The sequence below is a fragment of the Pogonomyrmex barbatus genome, unplaced genomic scaffold, assembly GCF_055798465.1.
Source record: "Pogonomyrmex barbatus isolate J1 unplaced genomic scaffold, ASM5579846v1 scaffold2, whole genome shotgun sequence".
Classification (NCBI taxonomy): domain Eukaryota; kingdom Metazoa; phylum Arthropoda; class Insecta; order Hymenoptera; family Formicidae; genus Pogonomyrmex; species Pogonomyrmex barbatus.
Genome location: NW_028297116.1, coordinates 12,265,704 through 12,286,774, shown reverse-complemented (window position 1 = coordinate 12,286,774; position 21,071 = coordinate 12,265,704). Strand labels below are relative to the sequence as shown.

At 30.6% G+C, this 21,071-nt stretch overlaps 3 protein-coding genes across 4 annotated transcripts; 2 read left to right on the top strand and 1 right to left on the bottom strand.

The window, feature by feature from the left end:
• Positions 1-1,024: 1,024 nt before the first annotated feature.
• On the top strand, positions 1,025-15,337 carry LOC105428457 (uncharacterized). Its single transcript, XM_011640792.3, has 2 exons — positions 1,025-2,736; positions 12,833-15,337. Exons 1-2 carry the CDS (start codon positions 1,782-1,784, stop codon positions 13,315-13,317), a joined length of 1,440 nt encoding a protein of 479 aa, XP_011639094.1. The 5' UTR covers positions 1,025-1,781; the 3' UTR covers positions 13,318-15,337.
• An 881-nt stretch (positions 15,338-16,218) lies between these two features.
• Positions 16,219-16,953, top strand: LOC105428458 (uncharacterized). Its single transcript, XM_011640794.2, has 2 exons — positions 16,219-16,489; positions 16,570-16,953. The coding sequence occupies exons 1-2, from the start codon at positions 16,367-16,369 to the stop codon at positions 16,792-16,794; spliced, it is 348 nt and encodes a 115-aa protein (XP_011639096.2). The 5' UTR covers positions 16,219-16,366; the 3' UTR covers positions 16,795-16,953.
• LOC105428459 (mitochondrial import inner membrane translocase subunit Tim17-B) lies at positions 16,946-18,349 on the bottom strand. 2 transcript variants are annotated; one of them, XM_011640795.3, is made up of 2 exons: positions 18,215-18,349; positions 16,946-17,742 (listed from the first exon to the last, which is right to left on the bottom strand). In XM_011640795.3, the coding sequence occupies exon 2, from the start codon at positions 17,729-17,731 to the stop codon at positions 17,240-17,242; it is 492 nt and encodes a 163-aa protein (XP_011639097.1). In that variant the 5' UTR covers positions 17,732-17,742; positions 18,215-18,349; the 3' UTR covers positions 16,946-17,239. The 2 variants fall into 2 exon arrangements, with proteins under 2 accessions (XP_011639097.1, XP_011639098.1); XM_011640796.3 differs by having other exon boundaries at positions 18,220-18,327.
• Positions 18,350-21,071: the final 2,722 nt, after the last annotated feature.

Sequence of the window (21,071 nt, the reverse complement as noted above, 5' to 3'; positions counted from 1 at the left end):
AAAATTGTTACTATGTTACATGATGTTTTATAAAACGTATTTTAATAATTTTAAAAATACTTGAAATTATATATTTTATAATTATATATTTTATAAAAACAATTTAACGTAACAAAACAGATATTAAATTTTTATTTAATAAATAATATATTAATAAAAAAATATTTCAACTTGCACTCAAAAATAAAAATGTTTTATAAACTTTAAAAAAAATTTTTAACAGTTTTTTCAGAGATGTGGTGTCGAATGTGACCTGGTCCTTCGTTATATATTAGAAGTAGTGTATTGTCATGTCAGGGTTTCGACGACGTGAGGATGATGAATATCCTAGCAGTCTGAAGAGTCACAAATTGTTTCGTGCGTCGCGCGCCTGTGACCGAAATATCTTTCTTATATTTATTAGCGTGACACAGCTACCAAATTAAATTAGCCAATCTCACTTTTTTAGACATTACAAGTCTACACGAAAGCTATCGAAATAGTATTTTATTTATTTCGCAATTATTGATATAAATTTTGTCTTTTATTAAAAATACTTTTAGAAAATATTAAAATAATTATAAATTTTATTATTAATTAGAGCTGCTTAATTTTCAATATTTTAACGTATATAAAACCGAGATCACGTATACAGTAAACCAACTATAATTAAACTATCAACCGTCAAGTTGTAATAAAAACCGTAGAATGTTGGTACCTTGGTACCTCGAGGCCAGCGAGACACGCAAGTACATAGAAAGACCCGTCAAGAGCGTGGAAGGAAAAAAAGGCAGAAGGCACAAAACAACCTATCCAGGGGATAGAAGGAGGTTGCTTGCCTCTGGATAGTATAGAAGGTGGGTACCGAGATATAATACCCGACTCCTACCCGCGACGATAAGTGTCAACTGCAGCGTGCCAGATAAAAAGAAGGAACGAAAAATAAAATTCACACTGGTGATCCATCATGAGGCAGTGGACTCGGGGCGCGCAGACTCGCCCACGATTGGCTGGCACCGCCCAACCGCCATCACGTGACTACCTCTAAATACCGCCCATCAATAATGGTGACTCCCCCTGGAACTAACCTCACGCAGCGCAATACCTCCACTCTACGTCTGGGTGATACACCCAAGCAAGAAAGAGAAGGGAAACTTAAACACGCCAGACTACTGCGGGTCAATCTCACCTGTGTGCAGCTTTCCGCTACGCTAGTCCACCTCACCAGTCCACTCCAACGACCCATGTTGGACGGATCGACTGCACGAGTGTCCGCATGGATTATTTTTGCGGATGGTTAACGTTTCATAGTGCCCGCGTATTAGTACCATTAGCTATTCTTTAAGAACTTTCAACCGTTTAATCAAAATATATCAAATCCAAATTTAGATTTAAAAAATTTTACAAAGCTGTGGCATACTTTCTGTGTAGTTTTAGTGCATATCTGTGACAACTTGAAGATTTAATACTTAATTACTTCTGTGATTTTACATTTTGTGCAGTTGTGGACATTCATTATTTTGTTTGAGACTTTTATTCACGATCCTACTAAGTACTGATTAAGTCTGTGCTTACTATTAATCTTTTTAACAAGACAAATTTAAATGTTTACTTTTCAATGGTATTTGTACAAAAGTAAAAAATTTCAAATTTGTACAATGTTAAAATAATTAATTAATGAAGCAGTGTATAATTTTTGCCATGATGTAAATCATCTCTCGTATCTCTACTCCTCTCGGACAATACGCATCGTAGTTACCAAAACAGTGGGTGGTCAATTGATTCGTCTCTCCGTTACGAGGATGATGATGATGGACATGGGCATGTACGGGACCTACGGCAAACCTGACTCATATCCTAACTATGTGTTTTCGGGTCAAGGAAATCATCACCATCATCACCATCATCAGCCCTCATCTGTCGGTGGTCACGTGTCGGTGTCTCCTTCCCCAGAAGTAGCTCCAACTCATTATTATCCTCAAACTGCAGTGGCGCCATATTCTTCATCGTCTTCCGAGAGTTTCCTAACCGCCGATTCGGGCACGTCGTCCAGTACGCCGCCTCAAGGCTTTTACTCTCCGACGGGTGCCGTTCTCCACGAGAACGGCTCCACCACGGCGATTATCTCTTCGGAGAATGGTCTAAGCTACACCAATCTAGATTATGCGTCGTCTTCATCATATCCGAATCAACAACAACATGCAGTAGCCTCAGTGGATCCACATCAAAATTATCACGTTCAACAGCCTGCTTACCGGGAGGATCATCATCACCATCACCATCATCACCATTCATCTAGCAGCAGCAGCCTTCATCAAATCACGGTACCCCCAACTAGTCATCCAAGAACGGAACATGATCAGCAACTCCATCATCAATCCTCTAGTCATCACCACCACCATCACCATCATCATGAATCCGATTATCCAATAGCAGTTGGTGGAACCTCGAATTATCTTCATCAACTATCCTCTTCGGATGAATCTTTGCATTATCAAACGCAGATTCAACAGAGCGAGTTTTCCACACATCCGTCGGGGCATTATAAAGAAGAGAATTCGGACACAACTACTTATCACGTTCTACAGCAGTCCAGTCATCTTCAGCATCCCCATCAGCACGGGCATCATCATCATCATCATCAGCAACATTCGCACACTCATCATGCGCAGCAGCAACAACAACAGCAGCAGCAACAGGCACAAGTGCCCACCTACAAGTGGATGCAGGTCAAGAGAAACGTACCCAAGCCAGTCGGTAAGTGGCCACTGTCCACACTTCGTTTAAATTTCCGGTTGAGTCGGCGCCTATGCACAGCGGGCAAACTAGCGTGAAATTAGGTATTCTGTGGGCACGATCCGGTAGCCACGTTAAATCTCGTTCATCGTTTGATTAACGTACGAGTTAACTTAAAGTACGAAGATGCAGAATCATGATTGTCTTATCTTTCGCGGCTCCGTTATTCGAGAAGCTATCATTACCGGTGCCATCCTTTTTAAAGATATATTAAGTGAGAATTCAATTTAATTCCACTTTTTCCGTAATAAGTCATGAATATTAAAAACTATACGTACATCTTTATCCTAATTGATTGAAGTGTTAATATCAAAAACATTTACAGAGAAATATGTAATTGCAATTTATATTATGATTCATTTCAATCTTTACTACAGTTTAATGCAATTTATATTTACATTCACGCATTTCATATATTTTGCATCTGGTTAATTTATATTAATACATATACATTAATATTACAAAGTATTTAAAGTTAAATAATTCTTTATTTTATAACAATAAAATAATTTCTATAAAAAGTTACGAAAAACATTTATTCGATGATTGCAACCAAAGCAATCTCAGTTCCTGGAAGCACAATTTGATCCAATCCCGTTTTATTGAGGATACCTTACATAAATTCAACACATTGAAATATCAGTATTAATAAAGTGTAACGTTTGATCAAAGATCAACAATTTTTACGTAGATGGTCTTCAATTAAGATTGACAAACAAGGCGGACAGTTTGTCAGAGACAGAATGTGACATGCTACTCCGTAATCGCCAAGTCAGTGGCTTTCAAATAATCTGTATGTATGAGAATTAATAAAGTGCGACACGTAATCCCGGTTTGCCATAATCATTAATCATACGCGCACTATCCAATAATATCAACCTTACGAGACCTTAATCATTAGTTTGCAATTTACTACTACATTTCTTATTGATTTTTTCTTTATCTTATCTGGAGTCTTTAAGAGATAATGTTAACATAAATGTAGTCGTCAATTCTAAGAAATTAAATTAGATTTATTATACTCTCAATGTAAATTACATTTATTAGATAATATTGATTCGGTCGTTCTTGAAACTTTCATAGAAATATTTGTTAATAACATCTAAAACAGAATTACTATTTTATCATAAACGCGATCATAATAAATGAACAGTAAATGAGTTTATAATAACAGACTTGTATTATCATTCATGAAGTATAATCATACAGATTTTGAGATAAACAATGTTTTCCAAGATATCTCTGTGACGAAAATTTATCAGTAAACATGATATCTTACCATACAATTTAACTTTCATTTATATCTAAAAGATTGTCGTAAAGTCAATAGATAAGATTGTGCGCATAATACAAATAACAGAAAATTTTTGATATTTAAAAATAAATCTGTTTATTGTAGCTTAATTACACATTGATGCTTAAAATAAAATAGATAGATGTTTACAGTTTAAAAAAAGAGAGAAAGAAAATTTTAGTTCTGTCTAGTACAATGATCGGCAATAATGAATAAATCTGATATTTTTCCATCGTTTTCATATATCAATTAGATATTTATAAACTTATTTAATTTTAGAAATATATTTTTTATATATTGGAAATTATATATTGGAAATAATCATACCAATTACACTTTTGCTTAAATAATTAGATCATTATTTTAATTGTAATTAGCTGATAACAAAAAAATAATATGATTATTATTATATCTTGATTTGTCTTTTTTCTCTGTATTATCTATATTTAAAAATATTTAAAAAATAAAAGATATATAAATTTTTATATAATTTTTATATATTTATAAAGATATTTAAATATAATTTGCAAATCTGTATAATTAATAAATTATTTTATGATTAAATAATAAGTGCTTTTCTGAGAAAGAGTTTAATCATGTAATTCTTTCTTTCATTTCTTATGTGATAAGAAAATCATATTTGAAAGGAGATTTAAATAGTAAGAATATACAAACTTTAACACAATCTTTATGTGTTAATATGTGTCTCTATATTTATAATTACAATCGGATCTATATTGTATAATACCATGACATAAACGGATTGAGATAAGATTTGTGATTAAATAAACTTGTCTTGTACTTAAATTTAGATTAATTTACACTTAGAAAACAACGTAATTAAAAATAATCTTGTTAATTCAATATCAACATTAATAAAAGAAATATGTATATTATATCTTGAATCAACAAGATTATTTTCAATTACACTTGATGCTATTGAATCAACATCATTTTTTCCATATAGTAATAAAATTTATTAAATATATTTGTATTACAATAAAATTTTAATATGTTAATTATGATGAAGAAAAACGTATTTATATTTTCCTTATTATCCCAATTATATTTGCATTATTATATTTCCTTGTTTACGATATAAACATTTTTAATAGAAGGCACTCTTATATAAAGATTTGTAATAATCAATATTTTTTAATTAATTATTCGTTACTTAAAATGTATGTGAAAAGAATACAAATATTTTATAACTTCCAGTATATATAATTAAATTAATTCAATATAAATTAATTTATAAAATTTCATCAATTTCAATTGCTTACTACTTAAAAAAGATTTATATGCAGAATTTTATTATAAATAAAAATCAATTTAAAATTGATTAATAAACACTTATAAAGTCTAATAGCTTAATTTAAAAATTATAATAAATATTATATATATAATATGTGGCATATATGTTATGATTTTTGTAACCAATATCTTGATAGATCTCTTGTATCATAAAATATTAATATATTATATTAATGTTAAATTGATTTTTATTTATGCAGGCTATGAAAATATAACGTAACGTAACGTAGCTCATTGAAAATAATGTTTAAAAAGACCGGAACAGTTCCCCTAACTTCACACTAATTTGCTTAACGGCCGTGGTGCTCCCCGCAATCTCCTAACTCGGAGAGTGTAAGCTTAGTCGTTGGATAGAGCTTGTCTGGATTACCAGCGTTTCACTTAATAGCTCATTATAATCGAATTAATAACGCCATCACAGGCACTAAAGGAACTGACGTTTATTGCAGTGAAGCATGCAAACTGAAATGAAACTTTGTCACCCTCGTTTAACCCCTTTCGTTTTTACTCTTGCTGTTACATTTTGATGTTTTTCATATTAAAAGTAATTTAATTTTTTTAATGATCTCGTTGATCACAATTTTGCACAATATATTTGTAACAGTTACACGTAATTAAAATTTTTTTAAATATTTTATAAATTTTTTGTAATAACTATCGTTTACAATGTATAATACAAAGATAACGCAGTATCAATACGATATTATGTTATATAGGTACAAAATAATATAGAATTGATATTCAAATAAATAATAAAATACATATAATATATATTACGTATAAATCACATATAACGACAGCCATGTTATCATTAAAAAAAAAATGGAAATTATTTTTAAATATACTATAATTAATTGAACGCGATTATATTTAGAGTTGATTGAGAAACATAACATATAACGAATAAACATTACAACGAGAAAATTCGAAGGAAATAACAAGATGGGCGGAGCAGAGCAGTGGGATGATTTCGCTAGATTTTGGTTGGTTAACTTTTTTGGTTGGCCAAGAACTTACAATAGCGCTCCTTTTTCCCCTCTCTGCTTCCATACATGCTTCAGGGGGTCCAGAATAGAGGGTCTCTATAGGGACGCGCCCGGTGCGGACCACCCTTAGCCAAGATTAGAGAGAGACAGGAGAGACCGTCGTGATGCTGTCAACCCGCCCAATCTATCATACTAAACTCGATTTCTTCTCTCTATACTCAATAGCGGGATTGGCAATACCGCGCAGAGAAAAACGAGACAAACGAACGTCCCTTCGTAACATAGCAGTAATAATTCCATATCTTTGTCGTAGTAAGAGATGGAGAATTTCGTATATTTTCGGAGACCTTGGTTTGTCAGCTTGTTACAACGCCTTAACGTTACAGAAAAATATCATGTTATTCGTATATTATGATATTTAATGTTCAAGATTATACGGAAAGAAAGATTTTATTGAAGTGTCTAAAAGTTTGCCTAGATCTGAAAATAATTTTGTTGAGCTATCAAAATTATTACGTAAAACGTTTAAGTAATAATACTGCAAAATTTTTTTATATTCTAGTAATCAATTTGAACTATATATGATGATCCTATATGATTAAATTTGGTGGTCCAACAAAATAATTTTCAGATTTATATCTAGTCAAATTTAGATATTTCAGTAAAATTATTCTTTTCATGTACAATGTATTTAGTATTATATATTATTAGTAAAAGATAAAAATATTTTAAATCTTATAATTTCAACATGTTTTTACTTAACGAGACATTTTCATAATATGATATTATATATAGATGTTTTGATTTACGTTGCATAATAAGCAAAAATTGATATTGTTATTAGTCGGCTATGATTACAGTTATAACAGTTCTTATATTATTATTTAATCTCAGGCAAGTACAGCATAATATTCTTATCAACTATGAACTTAATATAATTTCATAAAACTGTGATTTTAAACTATTTTATAACATTTTATTTATTACACATTTGTAAATTACAAATTACTTTGACAATAATAATTTTACATTTTAGATTGAAAATAGATTTATATCAATATATATAATATTAAATTTCACACAATTTCTTCACGACTTTACAGAGAGAGTTATTAAATAAAATTGTATAATTTACATGTAAAATGTAGTATATGAAATAATTTATTTATAGTTTTTGAGTAATACTAAATTGTTATGCTGTGTTTGTAGTAATAAGATATGTAATTAATTTAATATTTTATAATCAAGAAAGTAAATGATATGTCTTCTTTGGATATTTTCATTAGTAAAAAAAATTAAATAAAGATGGACCACTATCTTTGCTCATAACAAATATGAAATAAATAATATTTATCGGAAGCACACGTCATGGATTGCTTCCCACGTTCGGAGTTACCCTGCTTCCTCGAAGACTATCACCTTTTAGGCTGACTTAAAATATGCATGTCGTTATCGACGCCCTGACCGAATATATGCAGGGGCGGCGAAGCTAAAACCTTACCATCAGTTCGTTCACTTCCTTACATTCTCTTTGTGCGCACAAATGTAATTAAACATGTTATTCATAATTACGCAAACTACTATAAAAATTAAATATGAAAAAGAGGCGACGTATAGCATGTTATGTTTTAATGAAAGTTAAAAGACAGGGACATATTTATTAACAATATATTGTTCCGTAACAGCTTATAAATATTGTAAAAAATTTTGTGAAAATCACAAATATATTGCTCATATTTCTTATATACGATGATTATAGTCTTATAGTCACAAGAAATTTCCTTACAAGCTTTATTGCAACATATTACTTGTGCATAAACAAGGTACTACGTACCGCCTTATCGATTGATAAACAAAAATGCTTCGTGACTATGCTCGCACGAACGCAATAATTCGCTGGCCTACAAGGTTTGGATTATCCCAACAAACGCAATAAGTGCACTAGCTAATTGTAAAATCTCAAGAAAATCTCTGATCAAGTTATCCCGCGGGACTTAAACCACAAAACGGGGCGTCGCCGAGCGTGCACGCCAGCCCTGAACTTGAAAGAGAGAGAGAGAGAGAGAGAGAGAGAGAGAGAGAGAGAGAGACCGAGAGAACGATAACGAAGGGAATAAAACGTACGATAGAAGGAGAAAGTGAAGGAAAGACGACAGAACAGAAGAACAAGGATATGTAGAAACAGAAAAAGAGCACGAAGAGCTTCGGTTGAAGATAGAGAGACGCATTGGCTAAACGGGGAAGGAAGCGAGATAAACGTGAAGGAGAGCACGTCCGAATTGAAAGAGAAAAAGGAAAGAAAATCGAGCAGAAAGAAAAGCAAAGAGAGAGAGAGAGAGAGAGAGAGAGAGAGAGAGAGAGAGAGAGAGAAGGCAGAGATTGTGGGTAGAGTCGAACAACTGGCTGGGCATGTTGCTCGCCGCTCCGCAAGGGTCGCCGGCGGACGCGTGAGTGAGTGGCCCGATATCTCGCGAGGGGATCAGAGGATCGTTCGCGTGTTTCCACCCGGGCTGCCACCCGCCGAACCCGGCAACCCCGGATCCCGCAACACAACCCTGGCAGCAACTGACCCTCCTCTGGCCGCCTTCTCCCCCTCCCCCCTCTGCCACCCCTTCAACGCGCCGGCAGCACTGGCTACCACCGCTTACTCCTGTCCGAGCGCGGCCCGACAGATCCGCTCGGCCGGACTCCGACAACCGCCGCCGACGCTGTCCACGTGTCTCGCCTCACGGTGATTTTCATTTCCGCGCCGCAACCGCTGCCGACGGCTGACTGTGTAATCTTCCTTCGCGCGGCTCAATTGCTCTGGACGGTATTTACACGTTACTTTCGACTGCAACAGGGTACTATTATGAACTTAATGAACATTCTTCTTCATCCTCGAACTATTAATAATTTTTTACTAAACTTGATGATGATAATACGTGGTATCTTATCACTAGAGATGAATAATAGCTTCTTTGACTTTGACAAATTGTAAATTTACAAAGGACAAAATAGTCGAGCTTTGCAATTAAATCGTAAAAATAAAAATAGACTGATTGAGATTTTGAAATGTATCGAATCATATTGAACCGAAATTGCGAATCAAATGAAGAATTGTACAAGGAAAGTCTTCACCCCCCCAAAACGACACCTGTGCCACCACTCGGGGTGGATTGTTGCGAAGAAAGCGCGCGAAACTTATCAACGACCCCCACGAGGTGTCGTGCTGAGCCTAATTTCGCTGGGAAAAATGCTTCGGGCATACTCACGAATGCATACATACAAACATAAACGCAGGGGAAGTGTGAATGTGTGAATGTCGAACGTGCTGCACGCAGCCCTTCCACGCGTATGCCGTTATGATACACAACATTGCCTTTTCGTATGCGACTGTGACTCAGGATATTACCTATCATAATACTGAAATCAACGCGGCCGTCGGGGCATGACAATGACTGACAGGGGGTTGCGAATGAAAGGAACTATGCCGACAAAATCGTTTTGTCAGTTCTTGCGATAAACTTGTGGCTAGATATCTCTAAGAAAATCTTCGTGCGAATCAAATCGTTCGAAAAGTTTTATTTACTTGTTTTAAATTATCGACAGATAATGAATTAAAAAATTTAATTTCAACGAGTCCCATAATTTTTATGTAAACGCACATTATACATGAGAAATTCATGAATACATTTGGAATTTTTGGATTTATGCTTTGAAAGCGCTGGCAACTACTTATGGCAAGTCGATCCCTTGATTGTACGAGATCATCTGCACTTATACGAGCTCTTATGCGTCGATAGCCTCCCCCTTTAAGAAACATTACGCAATTCAAATATTATTCAAAGGCTAAAAGCCGTGGGGACAGCATGACGTAAGGAAAGGTGATGGTAAACATAGGAGAATACAAGATGCTTGTGTATTATGTTACAGGAAGGATAGATACGGGTACACGTTGATGCTTTTCCTAATTCACAGAATTTTCTTCGGATTTCGGACTGAATTGTATATTTGAAACAAAAATAACTATCTAGACGCGTCTGAAGACATTTTTAATTGTAGTTTGCGGCAACTTTTTTATTAATGTTAAACGTATGTATCAATATATTCAGGATCCAGCTGTATTTGATTTATACCTAATGTCTAGATTATACGCATCAACGCCAGTCACTCAAGTTCCTAAGTAAATACGTTCATTGTGATGATTTTGAGATAATTTTACCCCAGTTTAAAAAACAACGATATTCTCACGACTTACGAAAAGAACATTTTGCAGATATAATTATAAAATTCTATGGTGCTACGTAATTTAAATTGCATTTAACATTAAATAAAATGTTCATAATAATTCTTTTATATTAGAAAATTTATTCAACAGTTAAATTTATTAGCGCGATTAAATCCCTCGCGGGAGATTTGGTAGTAACGGTATAATTACAAGTATCGTGAAAGGTGACTACGAGGGTGCAACTACATGTCTTATGGAAGATAATTAGAGGTGTCAGTGCGTTTTCCTTGACTCAGCATTATTAAGGACTCCCTATTCCTTCATGTTAACCCTTTCCTCTATCTTTGTCTATATCACATTTATTTGCAAAGCAAACGCTTCTGACATTAAGGCTTGTGACTATTAATTTCTACATGTAATATAGCGTTGAACTTAGGGTAAAAGAGGCCGCTGACGTAAGAATATTCGATGCGTGCTCGCGATATAATTTCTGCGTAACATGCACGAACGTAAACTTGTCGATAATTCCGTTGAAAATCGATCTTTATTTACATTTGAAAATACAAATCCGAAGCAAATCTTCTTGTAATTAAAGATCATTTCATACATCTCTTTCATATTTACTCTCGTACATACGTATATTGACAGTGCTAGTATAATATTATTGAAATTTAATGATTTCTTTTTTACGTTGCATGGATAGATACGCTGCCTTGGTTGTTGCCAAAGAAGGTTCGTATAGAAAATCAACGGCACCGTAGTCGGTCCTTCCGTTAAAGTGCTAAATTGATGAATGAGTCGCGGAAACGAGAAACATTTCATTGTATCTGGCACTGGCACACCTAATAGAACTTGTCCAAGTTTATTATTCGGCTTGGAAAAGCGTAAGCTTAATGGCCGCAAGCTAAATTCAGGGCCTCGGTATAAGTGACTGATCTTTTCAGTTATATTAGAAAATTCGCAAAGATTATTTTATAAATATAAATATTTTATGTAATATATACATAATATTTAAATAATAATTTTAACTATATGAAAGATAATAATTATATGATAACTATATCACGAAAGACGTCAAAATATTATAAGTTCTCAGAGAATAGATCAAACAAAAATGTATTATAAAAATATCGAAGAGCCAAGCTGGAGACATCGAAGAAAAATGTACATAATGGGGAAGACGTGACTTTAAGGCGGTGGCTTGACAGTTCTGTCCATCCCCTGCCATTAAGTAAATTGACTACTACATACCGTCTAAATAACAATCTAATTTTCATAATGTATTCTCATCCTTCTGTCGAAACGCGTCACTTTCTCCCCTTAATATTTTAATTGCATTATCTTTTACCAAAAATTTGTTACTTTATAAGATAATATCAATTGAATATTAATAATCATATCTGGAACACCGGTAGAGCTGGGAAATTAAAAATTTCACGTTACGACGTAACGGATGTTTGCTTTACAGCTGATGCAATTTGATCCAGATTTAGGGCTCAACCCTACCGTTCTTTCAGCTTTGCACAGGTCATCTCCCTAAAACTACTCCCTGAGTAGTGACCAGCTGTTATGGCCGGCAAACGACTGTCACTTAAAGGATTTGAGTTGATCTTGATTCGACACATATTACGTTCGCGTTTGTTGCGCTTTCTATCATACTTAGAAGATTACATCCAAATTAGAAGTAATAGGATTGTCTTTGTCCAGTGAAAATGTTGCACTTTTATGATCATTCATTTTTATGATAAATTTCTGTGTAACAAATTTTACATCTATCAAATATTAATTACTTAATATTTGCAAATATTTCAAGCAAATTCTTTTTAATATTATTTAATATTTTTATTAACATTTTTTAATATTTAATTAAATGCTTTAATAACTACGTTCTAAATTATAATTAAAACATTGTAACACAATAATTAAAATTAAACAAAAAGTTTTACTAATATCAGTATACTTTCATTTATTAATCTAATCTCTTTCATTTACTAACATATTTTTATTTACTAATACTAGTGAAGTTTGTTTCGCAGGGAATATTTTATTTTTAGTCGTTCAATTTTTATTAAGGAATAATTAATTATAATTGATCAACAAATATAGCAGCAAAACTTAATCAATTAGTTTACTAACATTATATACATGTATATATAAAATTACACACACATATATATATATATATATATATATATATATATAATTATCCTGAATAGATGCTTTATTATAGCAAAACCAATAAATTTGTTTCAGCGACGAAAGCAAATCCTAACGTAATCGAGTTTGGTGGCAGCGCAACCGCAGGATCAAGCTCGTCTGTGTATGGAAGTACTGCCAGCGGAACAGTGAGCTGCATCGCTGGTTCGTTGGCTGGTATTGCTGGTAATTTCAACAATACCGGCCGTACAAATTTTACAAATAAACAGCTCACCGAATTGGAGAAGGAGTTCCATTTCAACAAATACCTGACGCGAGCAAGACGCATCGAGATCGCTTCCGCGCTGCAGCTTAATGAGACGCAGGTGAAAATTTGGTTTCAAAACAGACGAATGAAGCAGAAAAAGCGTATAAAGGAGGGTCTACTACCGGCGGACAGCACAAATGTGACACCTCTGAGCGGTGCTAGAAGCAGCAGCAATTCCCCGACGGGCTCGTCCAGCCACGAAATCGGCAGTCTTGGCTTGTCCAGTTTCACTAGCGACAATAGTAGGGAATCACCTCCATCTTCCAAGGATTGACGCGCCTTTTGCTGCAGTAACGAGCGGCACTATGGTCTATGATTCGATTAGTACAGCTCAATGATTGATGATGATCGGAGCTAATAAAAATTTAATAAGAAATCATGGCAACTTACTGCAGCCACGAGTCATTTTCTAATTCACTATTTCAGGCTGCATCATAAAAATACGACAGATGAGTTAAGACAAGTAATGTCATTCTGTATCCTGAAAGTAGAGGTATGTGATATATGTATATACGGGACACAACTATCCTCCCGTTTCTAGACTATAGAATATGACATTAATTGTACTTTAATTCCATCATATTGTACGATTCATCTGGATTCAAACATTATGAAGGAAAATTACGGTCACCACAAAATTTTAATACGATTTCATATTATATTATTGTATTATGTTGCTATCTCCGAGGCATCTTATCGTCCCGACTTTTAGTCTTTTCAATTAGCACATTACAGATTGTAGAATGTACATTAACATTATTATTTATTTGCATGCAGCGTTGTACGTATTACGTTAGTTTTTTAATGCATCTTAAAATTGTATAAGTTTGAATTCAATCTTTCGCAATTCACATTCTCCCCAAGGTTACCACATACCTCAGTTTATGATATTTATAGTTATAAATGTAAATGCGAATGATCGAACAAACATTGTTTATATATAGCTAATTTCTCTAAAAAACCTCTAAAATATTACACTTCTGATATTTATGTATAATAAATGTAGCGACTATATTTCAAATACAAAGTTCTCAAGTTCTGTTCTTAAATGTCAATATTTTATCAATAACATATATAATGTGTAATTTTTTTTATTATCCCCTTGACAAAATTTTAATTTAATGTACATTTGTAAAAGTTGGATAAATAAAAGGTGAAATTGTAATTCAGCTATGTAAAATGAATAAAATAATATTAAATTACATCATATTTTTGATTAAGAATAAGATGATAGTAATTAAATTCTGTTATCCGGTTATCTATATTAATTCTTCCAATACCATATAATTAATTACATGTTAAATGATTTTATTTTAAAAAAATCACATTTTACCAATTTATTATGTCAGTTTAAAATGTATAATATTAATAAAAATAATTTACAAATATAACAAATAACAGAATATAAAAAATAACATTAAACTGTATATAACTAATTAAACAATGCGAATACAGATACACAAATGTTTAAATTAATAAAGCAAATGTTTTATATGTCTTTATTTTGAAACTAAACTAAGAATTGCTAAGAAAATGAATAAAAAAAAATATTTCAAGATGTCTATATTTAATATATGGTAGTGGAAGAGTTAATTTTATTTTGCTACGAAATAATTACAATAATCTTAAAGATTATTTAAACAATCTATAAATGTTAAATATATATGTAACATTGCTATTGAACTTATAATAAGCGACATATTATATCAATTTAATTTTTAATTCAAAGAAAGTTTCATGACTATATAATTTATAATTGATTATTCGAAAATCGAAACCTCAATCAATCCTAAAGCGTCGAATTAATTTGATTTCTTTATAATATTTATCTTAACGCATAATAACAATGGTAAACAGAAATATTCCTGATAATGATAAGATTTTGCGAGTAATTATATATATAATAGTGATGATCTAATAAATGTATATCTAATTCTCCCCCAACAGTGCATGTATTTATATGTAAATAATATTTTACGCAACTACGGGCCAATAAAATTAATCAGTATCCATAAATCTCTATATAAACTGAAATTAATTGATTTACTCGGATTAATATCCAAAATAAAATGTTAATAAGTTTCCATTTCAAGCTTTTATCAACAAATTTATAAGAATAATATAATTACTACTACATTATCAAGTAGATTGAAAATTCGCACATTTAAATGTATACAAATTAGTATAATCGTACATACACATATTTATGTGAATTATGTGAATGATGGTCCATTTAATTGCTCTGTACCTATAAAAACATTCCTACTACGATAAAATGTCATTAGTCTATAATACTATGTATACTTCTGTAGAAAGAATAAAATATTATTGTATTAATTATAGTACTGTTTATTTAGAAATTATTTTTGACCTTTATTATATAAAAATTAATTTTGTCTTTTATGAAATATTCTTGAAATACAATTATCTTTATGGTATTATTTATATTGTACTATTTGCAAATTTATAAGAAATACGATTTCTGTATTATCAAGCTTTCTACATTTGCAACTGATGTAAAAATTATACGATATTCTTCTTGCGTTGAATGTTAATAGGATATCCTTTAGATGGCACCAATTTATAGTGAAAAGCACAGTAAAAATAGTTAGTATTAGACGGTTAGTCGTAGATAAACGTAACTACCAGTTGGGTTGACGACTTTCGAGATAATTGAAGAATATGGACATTATCAACTGTCGATATAATTATTAGATTAATAAAATTTGATTAATTAACTTAATATATATTAAATTCATAATTTATTATTATACAAATACTTTACAAATAAGTATATAATATTTACAAAATAATAATATCATTGTATATTGCTGCGAAACTATATTTTTTCAATTTTTTGGTGCATGAATAATCAAGCTTGATTGATCACAATATAACTATATTTTAAATAAAAACTGGAAAAATAAAGAAGTAAATATACCATGTTGTTAATATTAATTTTTAAATATAACGATAATGAGTGCGTCAACAAATGTGCTGATAATATATTCCAATAGACACTCCAGTACTAAAAATCTATAGCATACGTCACATAACCTATAGATTTTTAGTACCAATAGTGTACACTTTCGAAAGAAGTTCCTGATTGGTAAACTAGTACATCCAATCAAAAGCAAATAAATCAAATGGTTATAAAACTTACATTTTCTGAACGCAAACATGATTTGGAGCAATACGTCATATAGACTTCAGTTCACGAGTGAAAAGTTAGACAACTATTGTTTGCTATCAGTGTATTAAATAATGCCGATTGATAATTTCGTTCCGTAAAATGTGAAAAATTAACAGAAAAATCTATAACAATGAATAAGGAAGCACGAATTTCTTATCAAGAAATGGCGCAATATCGCGAACGGTTAGTCAATCAGAAAGAATTTTTGACTAACATACTATCTAAAATCGAAAAACAAATACTTGCTTTACAGGTTTGTAAACATTTAGATTTGTGATTCAACCAAACATTTTTAATCTTGATATATGAAAAATACCATGATTAATCTTGTAGGTTGAGCGATTACATTTGAGAAATACTCTACTTGGAACAGAACGTCCAGAGCAAGAAATATTGCCGGATGTATCAATGGAAAATAAATATATAGGAACTAAGCAAATAACAGATGATCCAAAAGATCTAACCCAACAATTAGATTTATCTGTAACACCGTCCATAAATAACTTTGAAGAAGAAACCGAAGATGATGATCCATTTGATTCTTTTGATTTAACATAACTTAGTTAATATATATATATATATATATTATATATTATAAATTTAGACTTGTTACATTGTGATTGCGTTAATACTGTGAAAAAAAATCTTATAGTATAGACATTCACATATTTTATGTAAATTTATAACATTTCTATAATAAGAATATATATAAAATTACACATTCTTTGCATTTATTTTTGTTACTTATATTTTATATTTACAGGACAAATTTTTACAGAGTATCGTGTTTGGCATTCTAATTAAGGGAGTTCAAAGAAATACAGCAACAAATATGAAAACAACAAAAAATATTATTTGATCTTAGATCTAAGACTTCTATGCTGCTTATAAATTTAAAGTTGGCAAAAAGAGATGTTCAGGCATATTCTAATGCAAAGCGTTATCGAATATTGTTACTTGAATATTTCTAACTTGAAATAAATCTAAATAATTTGATTGAACATTATGATGGATAGCCTTGTGGCGGTGAGCCAAGTTGTGATGAATCTTCGACTAATGCCGGTGGTTTGAATTGTTCAGCGGAGAGACGTGTGAAACAAATTCCTACACCTTCTATTAATGCCAACAGCACTCCGCCAATGATTGCACTGCCTACCATTGCTGGTAAGCCATTTCTTGCTGCTAAAATCCCACCAGTTGCAGCACCACTAATGATAGAGTTATAAGGATCTTCCTTTCCTCCTCTAAAGTGAACTAAGGTACAATCAATTGTGGAAAACATCCCACCCCATACAGCAAAATTTCCAGCAATGATAGGTGCTCGTTGTCTGATTGCTACAACACTGCCTGTAAAACGCTGCCTCCATCCACTTGGTGCATTACGGAAGCCTTTAATGCTTTGGAAAATTGCTCCACCTATGACACCCATTGTAAAGGCACCTCCGCAATCGTCTACTATTCGCCAAGGACATGGTTCTCTTGCATATTCTTCCATATTTTAGATATCTATGATATAAGCAATGAAAAATTAGTTAAAGATATAAAATAGTATATAGAAAGTAGATAACTTTCTATAGTAAATTAATATAATTTCAATAAAACACATGAATAAATATTATTGCAAACTATTGTAAGTATATTTATAATTATAATTATTTCATTACAATCACTATATTACATTACGTTTATGGTAATGTCAGAATTAAAACAGAAAAAATTTAATTATATTTTTTTAATGTTTAAATACATAACTACTAGAACACATTATGCAAGAATATATATTTATATAGATGTATATTTATATATTTCGATAAAAGAAAATTACGAAAGTTGTAACAAAAGTTACGTACTAAACAAGGTTAGAATAGTATGTTCTATTGTTTCCAAGTTAAAACTCATGTAACATCTTACGATATCTCGTTATATATCAAAGACAAATCGTTCTTTTATGTGTAAAATAATATATCTTGGTATTTACCGTACAATTCGTTCGATAAAAGTTTTTAGTGAGGTGCACAAATCCTTAAACACACGACACTTCGTCCGTTAAGTATATGAAAAGGTAGATAACATGCTATTCAAGTTGAACGAATCAAATGTATTTCCTTGTATTTCCTGCAGCACCAACAGAAGATTAATTGTATATTTTGAAACGAGATAAAAATTATAAAGCGAGGAAATTTACTAGAATATCTGTAACTTCATATGTATCGAAAGCTAAATTTCCTTTTATAATTTTCAAGATACACAATTGATCACAAGAGATCCCTAATATTTTAATTCAATTTTTAATAATATTTACCAAATTAAAATTTTATATAATTAGTACTTTATATATTTTAATCATTCTTATCATAATTTTTGTAAGATTTTCCTACCTACTCAAATTTTAATAAAAACAATTTTAATGTCTTTACAATTACAGATAATATTTAACAATTTACAAATAATATTTTGGTTAATTTTTAATTAATAAATGTTTTTTGAATGAAGATATCATAATTAACATTTTAAGTAATTTTTTAATTTAAAAAATAATAACTTTAAAGATTAAATTTAAGCTTTAATTATAATAGATATAGATAAGATAGTAGAATTATAATTTTATTATTATAATAGCTCAAATTATAATTTAAAAAAATTTAATTGCAAATGATAATTTCTTTGCCTACTCGAATTTTTATAGTATAATAATTTTTTTACCTATTTTACCGAATTTTTATAATATAATTATTTCTTTGCCCACTCGAATTTTAATATCTGCCTATCCGTCAATTCTCTCATAATATTCCTATCTATTCACAAATTTTTATAGTATTCCTATCGTATAGTGAATTAATTCTTATTAATTTTTTGTAGGCTAAAGTACTAATTCTTTTTATATCTCATTAGTGTCGGTCCACAATAAGTATTTAATCTTTAAGCCGTAAGAAATTGATCAAAGTCGATTATTCTTTTCATATTCGATTATAATTGATCAATTTCCTACTTCTTAAAGCTTAAATCACCTATTGTGGACCGACACTTACGTATCTAGGCCTATAATTTTAAGAAACTCAACTTTGTTTCTTTATGTATCTAATTTAGCGATACTAATTTTATAGGTATAGATTACGAAATTTTGATATAAAGCAAATATAAATAAAATAAAAATTGATTGATGAAACAAAAATTATTGCATTCTGTCAATAACATAAATAAAATATTTTATATTATGCCTATATTAATGCTACTTTACCAACAATCAGTCAAGTAAAATTTTTCATTATCTTTCACGGTAAATGCAATGGGTATTTGCGTGACCGACATAATTCATTTGAGAAAGTCAAATCCATGTGGTTATAGATTATTTATCCGTCAGATATAGACATCTATACCGATCAAGTATTTTATGATAAATTATTGTGTTAAGATAAAGTTACTGACAATAAAACTATCTCGTCCCATTTGATGTGAAAATTTCATGAGCCAAAATTTACAACCACTTTATTTACTTTTATGTAAATATATTCCATATAAATAAAAACCGATGTACCTTGCACAAACTAGTTTAATCGCAATTATTGCTTGAATTGAATTAATGATACATGCAAAACAATCTCTTAAAATCATGTTTTAATAATATATTCTTAGTCAATTTTTTTTCTATAGTAAAAGCAATAAATTGTATATAAGTATAAAAGAAATTAAGTTATATATTAAAATATAATAAAGATACATTTAATTGTTTTTCGATTTAATTCTTCTTTAATATTTGATTGAAAATACTTGATTGAAAATACTTGATTTACTACTTTTTTTCGAACGAGAATTGTACAAGAAAAAAACAAAATTTTTGAATAAATAACATTTCTAAAATTTGCTATTATTAATATTAAAACTACTGGAAAGCATTGTCTTATGATATTTTGCGAGGTATAATATAAAAGCAGATACTCTTTAATTTGGCCTAGTTTCTAAGAGAGGGTTGTATTATGTATCATGTTGTATTATGTGTTGTTTCTTTACTATCCATTTATAGGTAGATTACATCAGTATATTATGACTTTATAATTAATGCATCTCTATATTATGACATCGTAACTGTTGCATCTCGTATCATCGCTTTTCTAAAAAGCAAAAAGCCTAACAAAGGTATGTGTCAATAAGGAATTTTTCAGTAAAAAATAAAAATATTTGTAAACAGTAATATTAAATTTTGTTGTAACTTGCTTCTTTTATAGTTTATAAAAAATATAAACATTAAAAATAATAAAATTGACATGTTTTGAACATAATTTATTTATTTATAATACGTAATTATAAATAAATACAATGCATTGCTATTAATATAATTATATATAAATAAACACTTTATTCTGATAAATAATATTATGACAGAAGCATTATAATTTATTAAACATTATCTGGCCATCTGTAACGATTTTTAGTGATAAAATCCTTATTGATGAGCACATTATATTTAAATAAATAATGACGTTATAGGACAGTGTTATTTATTACACTATCTAATATCATATATTTGTGTGTTGTAATAAACTATACGAAATCAATGCTCTCTATTAAATTTTATTTTATATGTTTAAATTTATGCCGTAATAATTCCGAATATTTGAATGTTAAAAACTTATATATGATTAATAAAACATAAATCATTTACGTTTCACTGCATTAGCTTTTCCTAAGCTAATTACCTTCTTCAATTCAAAAACAAAGTCATTCTAACACGATACAAACGAAGAAGCGATTTTCTAACGGTTCGTAATTTTCTAAAGATAACCCGTTCACGATAAATCGATATATGTCCCCGGTTCTCTTTTATCTTTTTTTTTTTT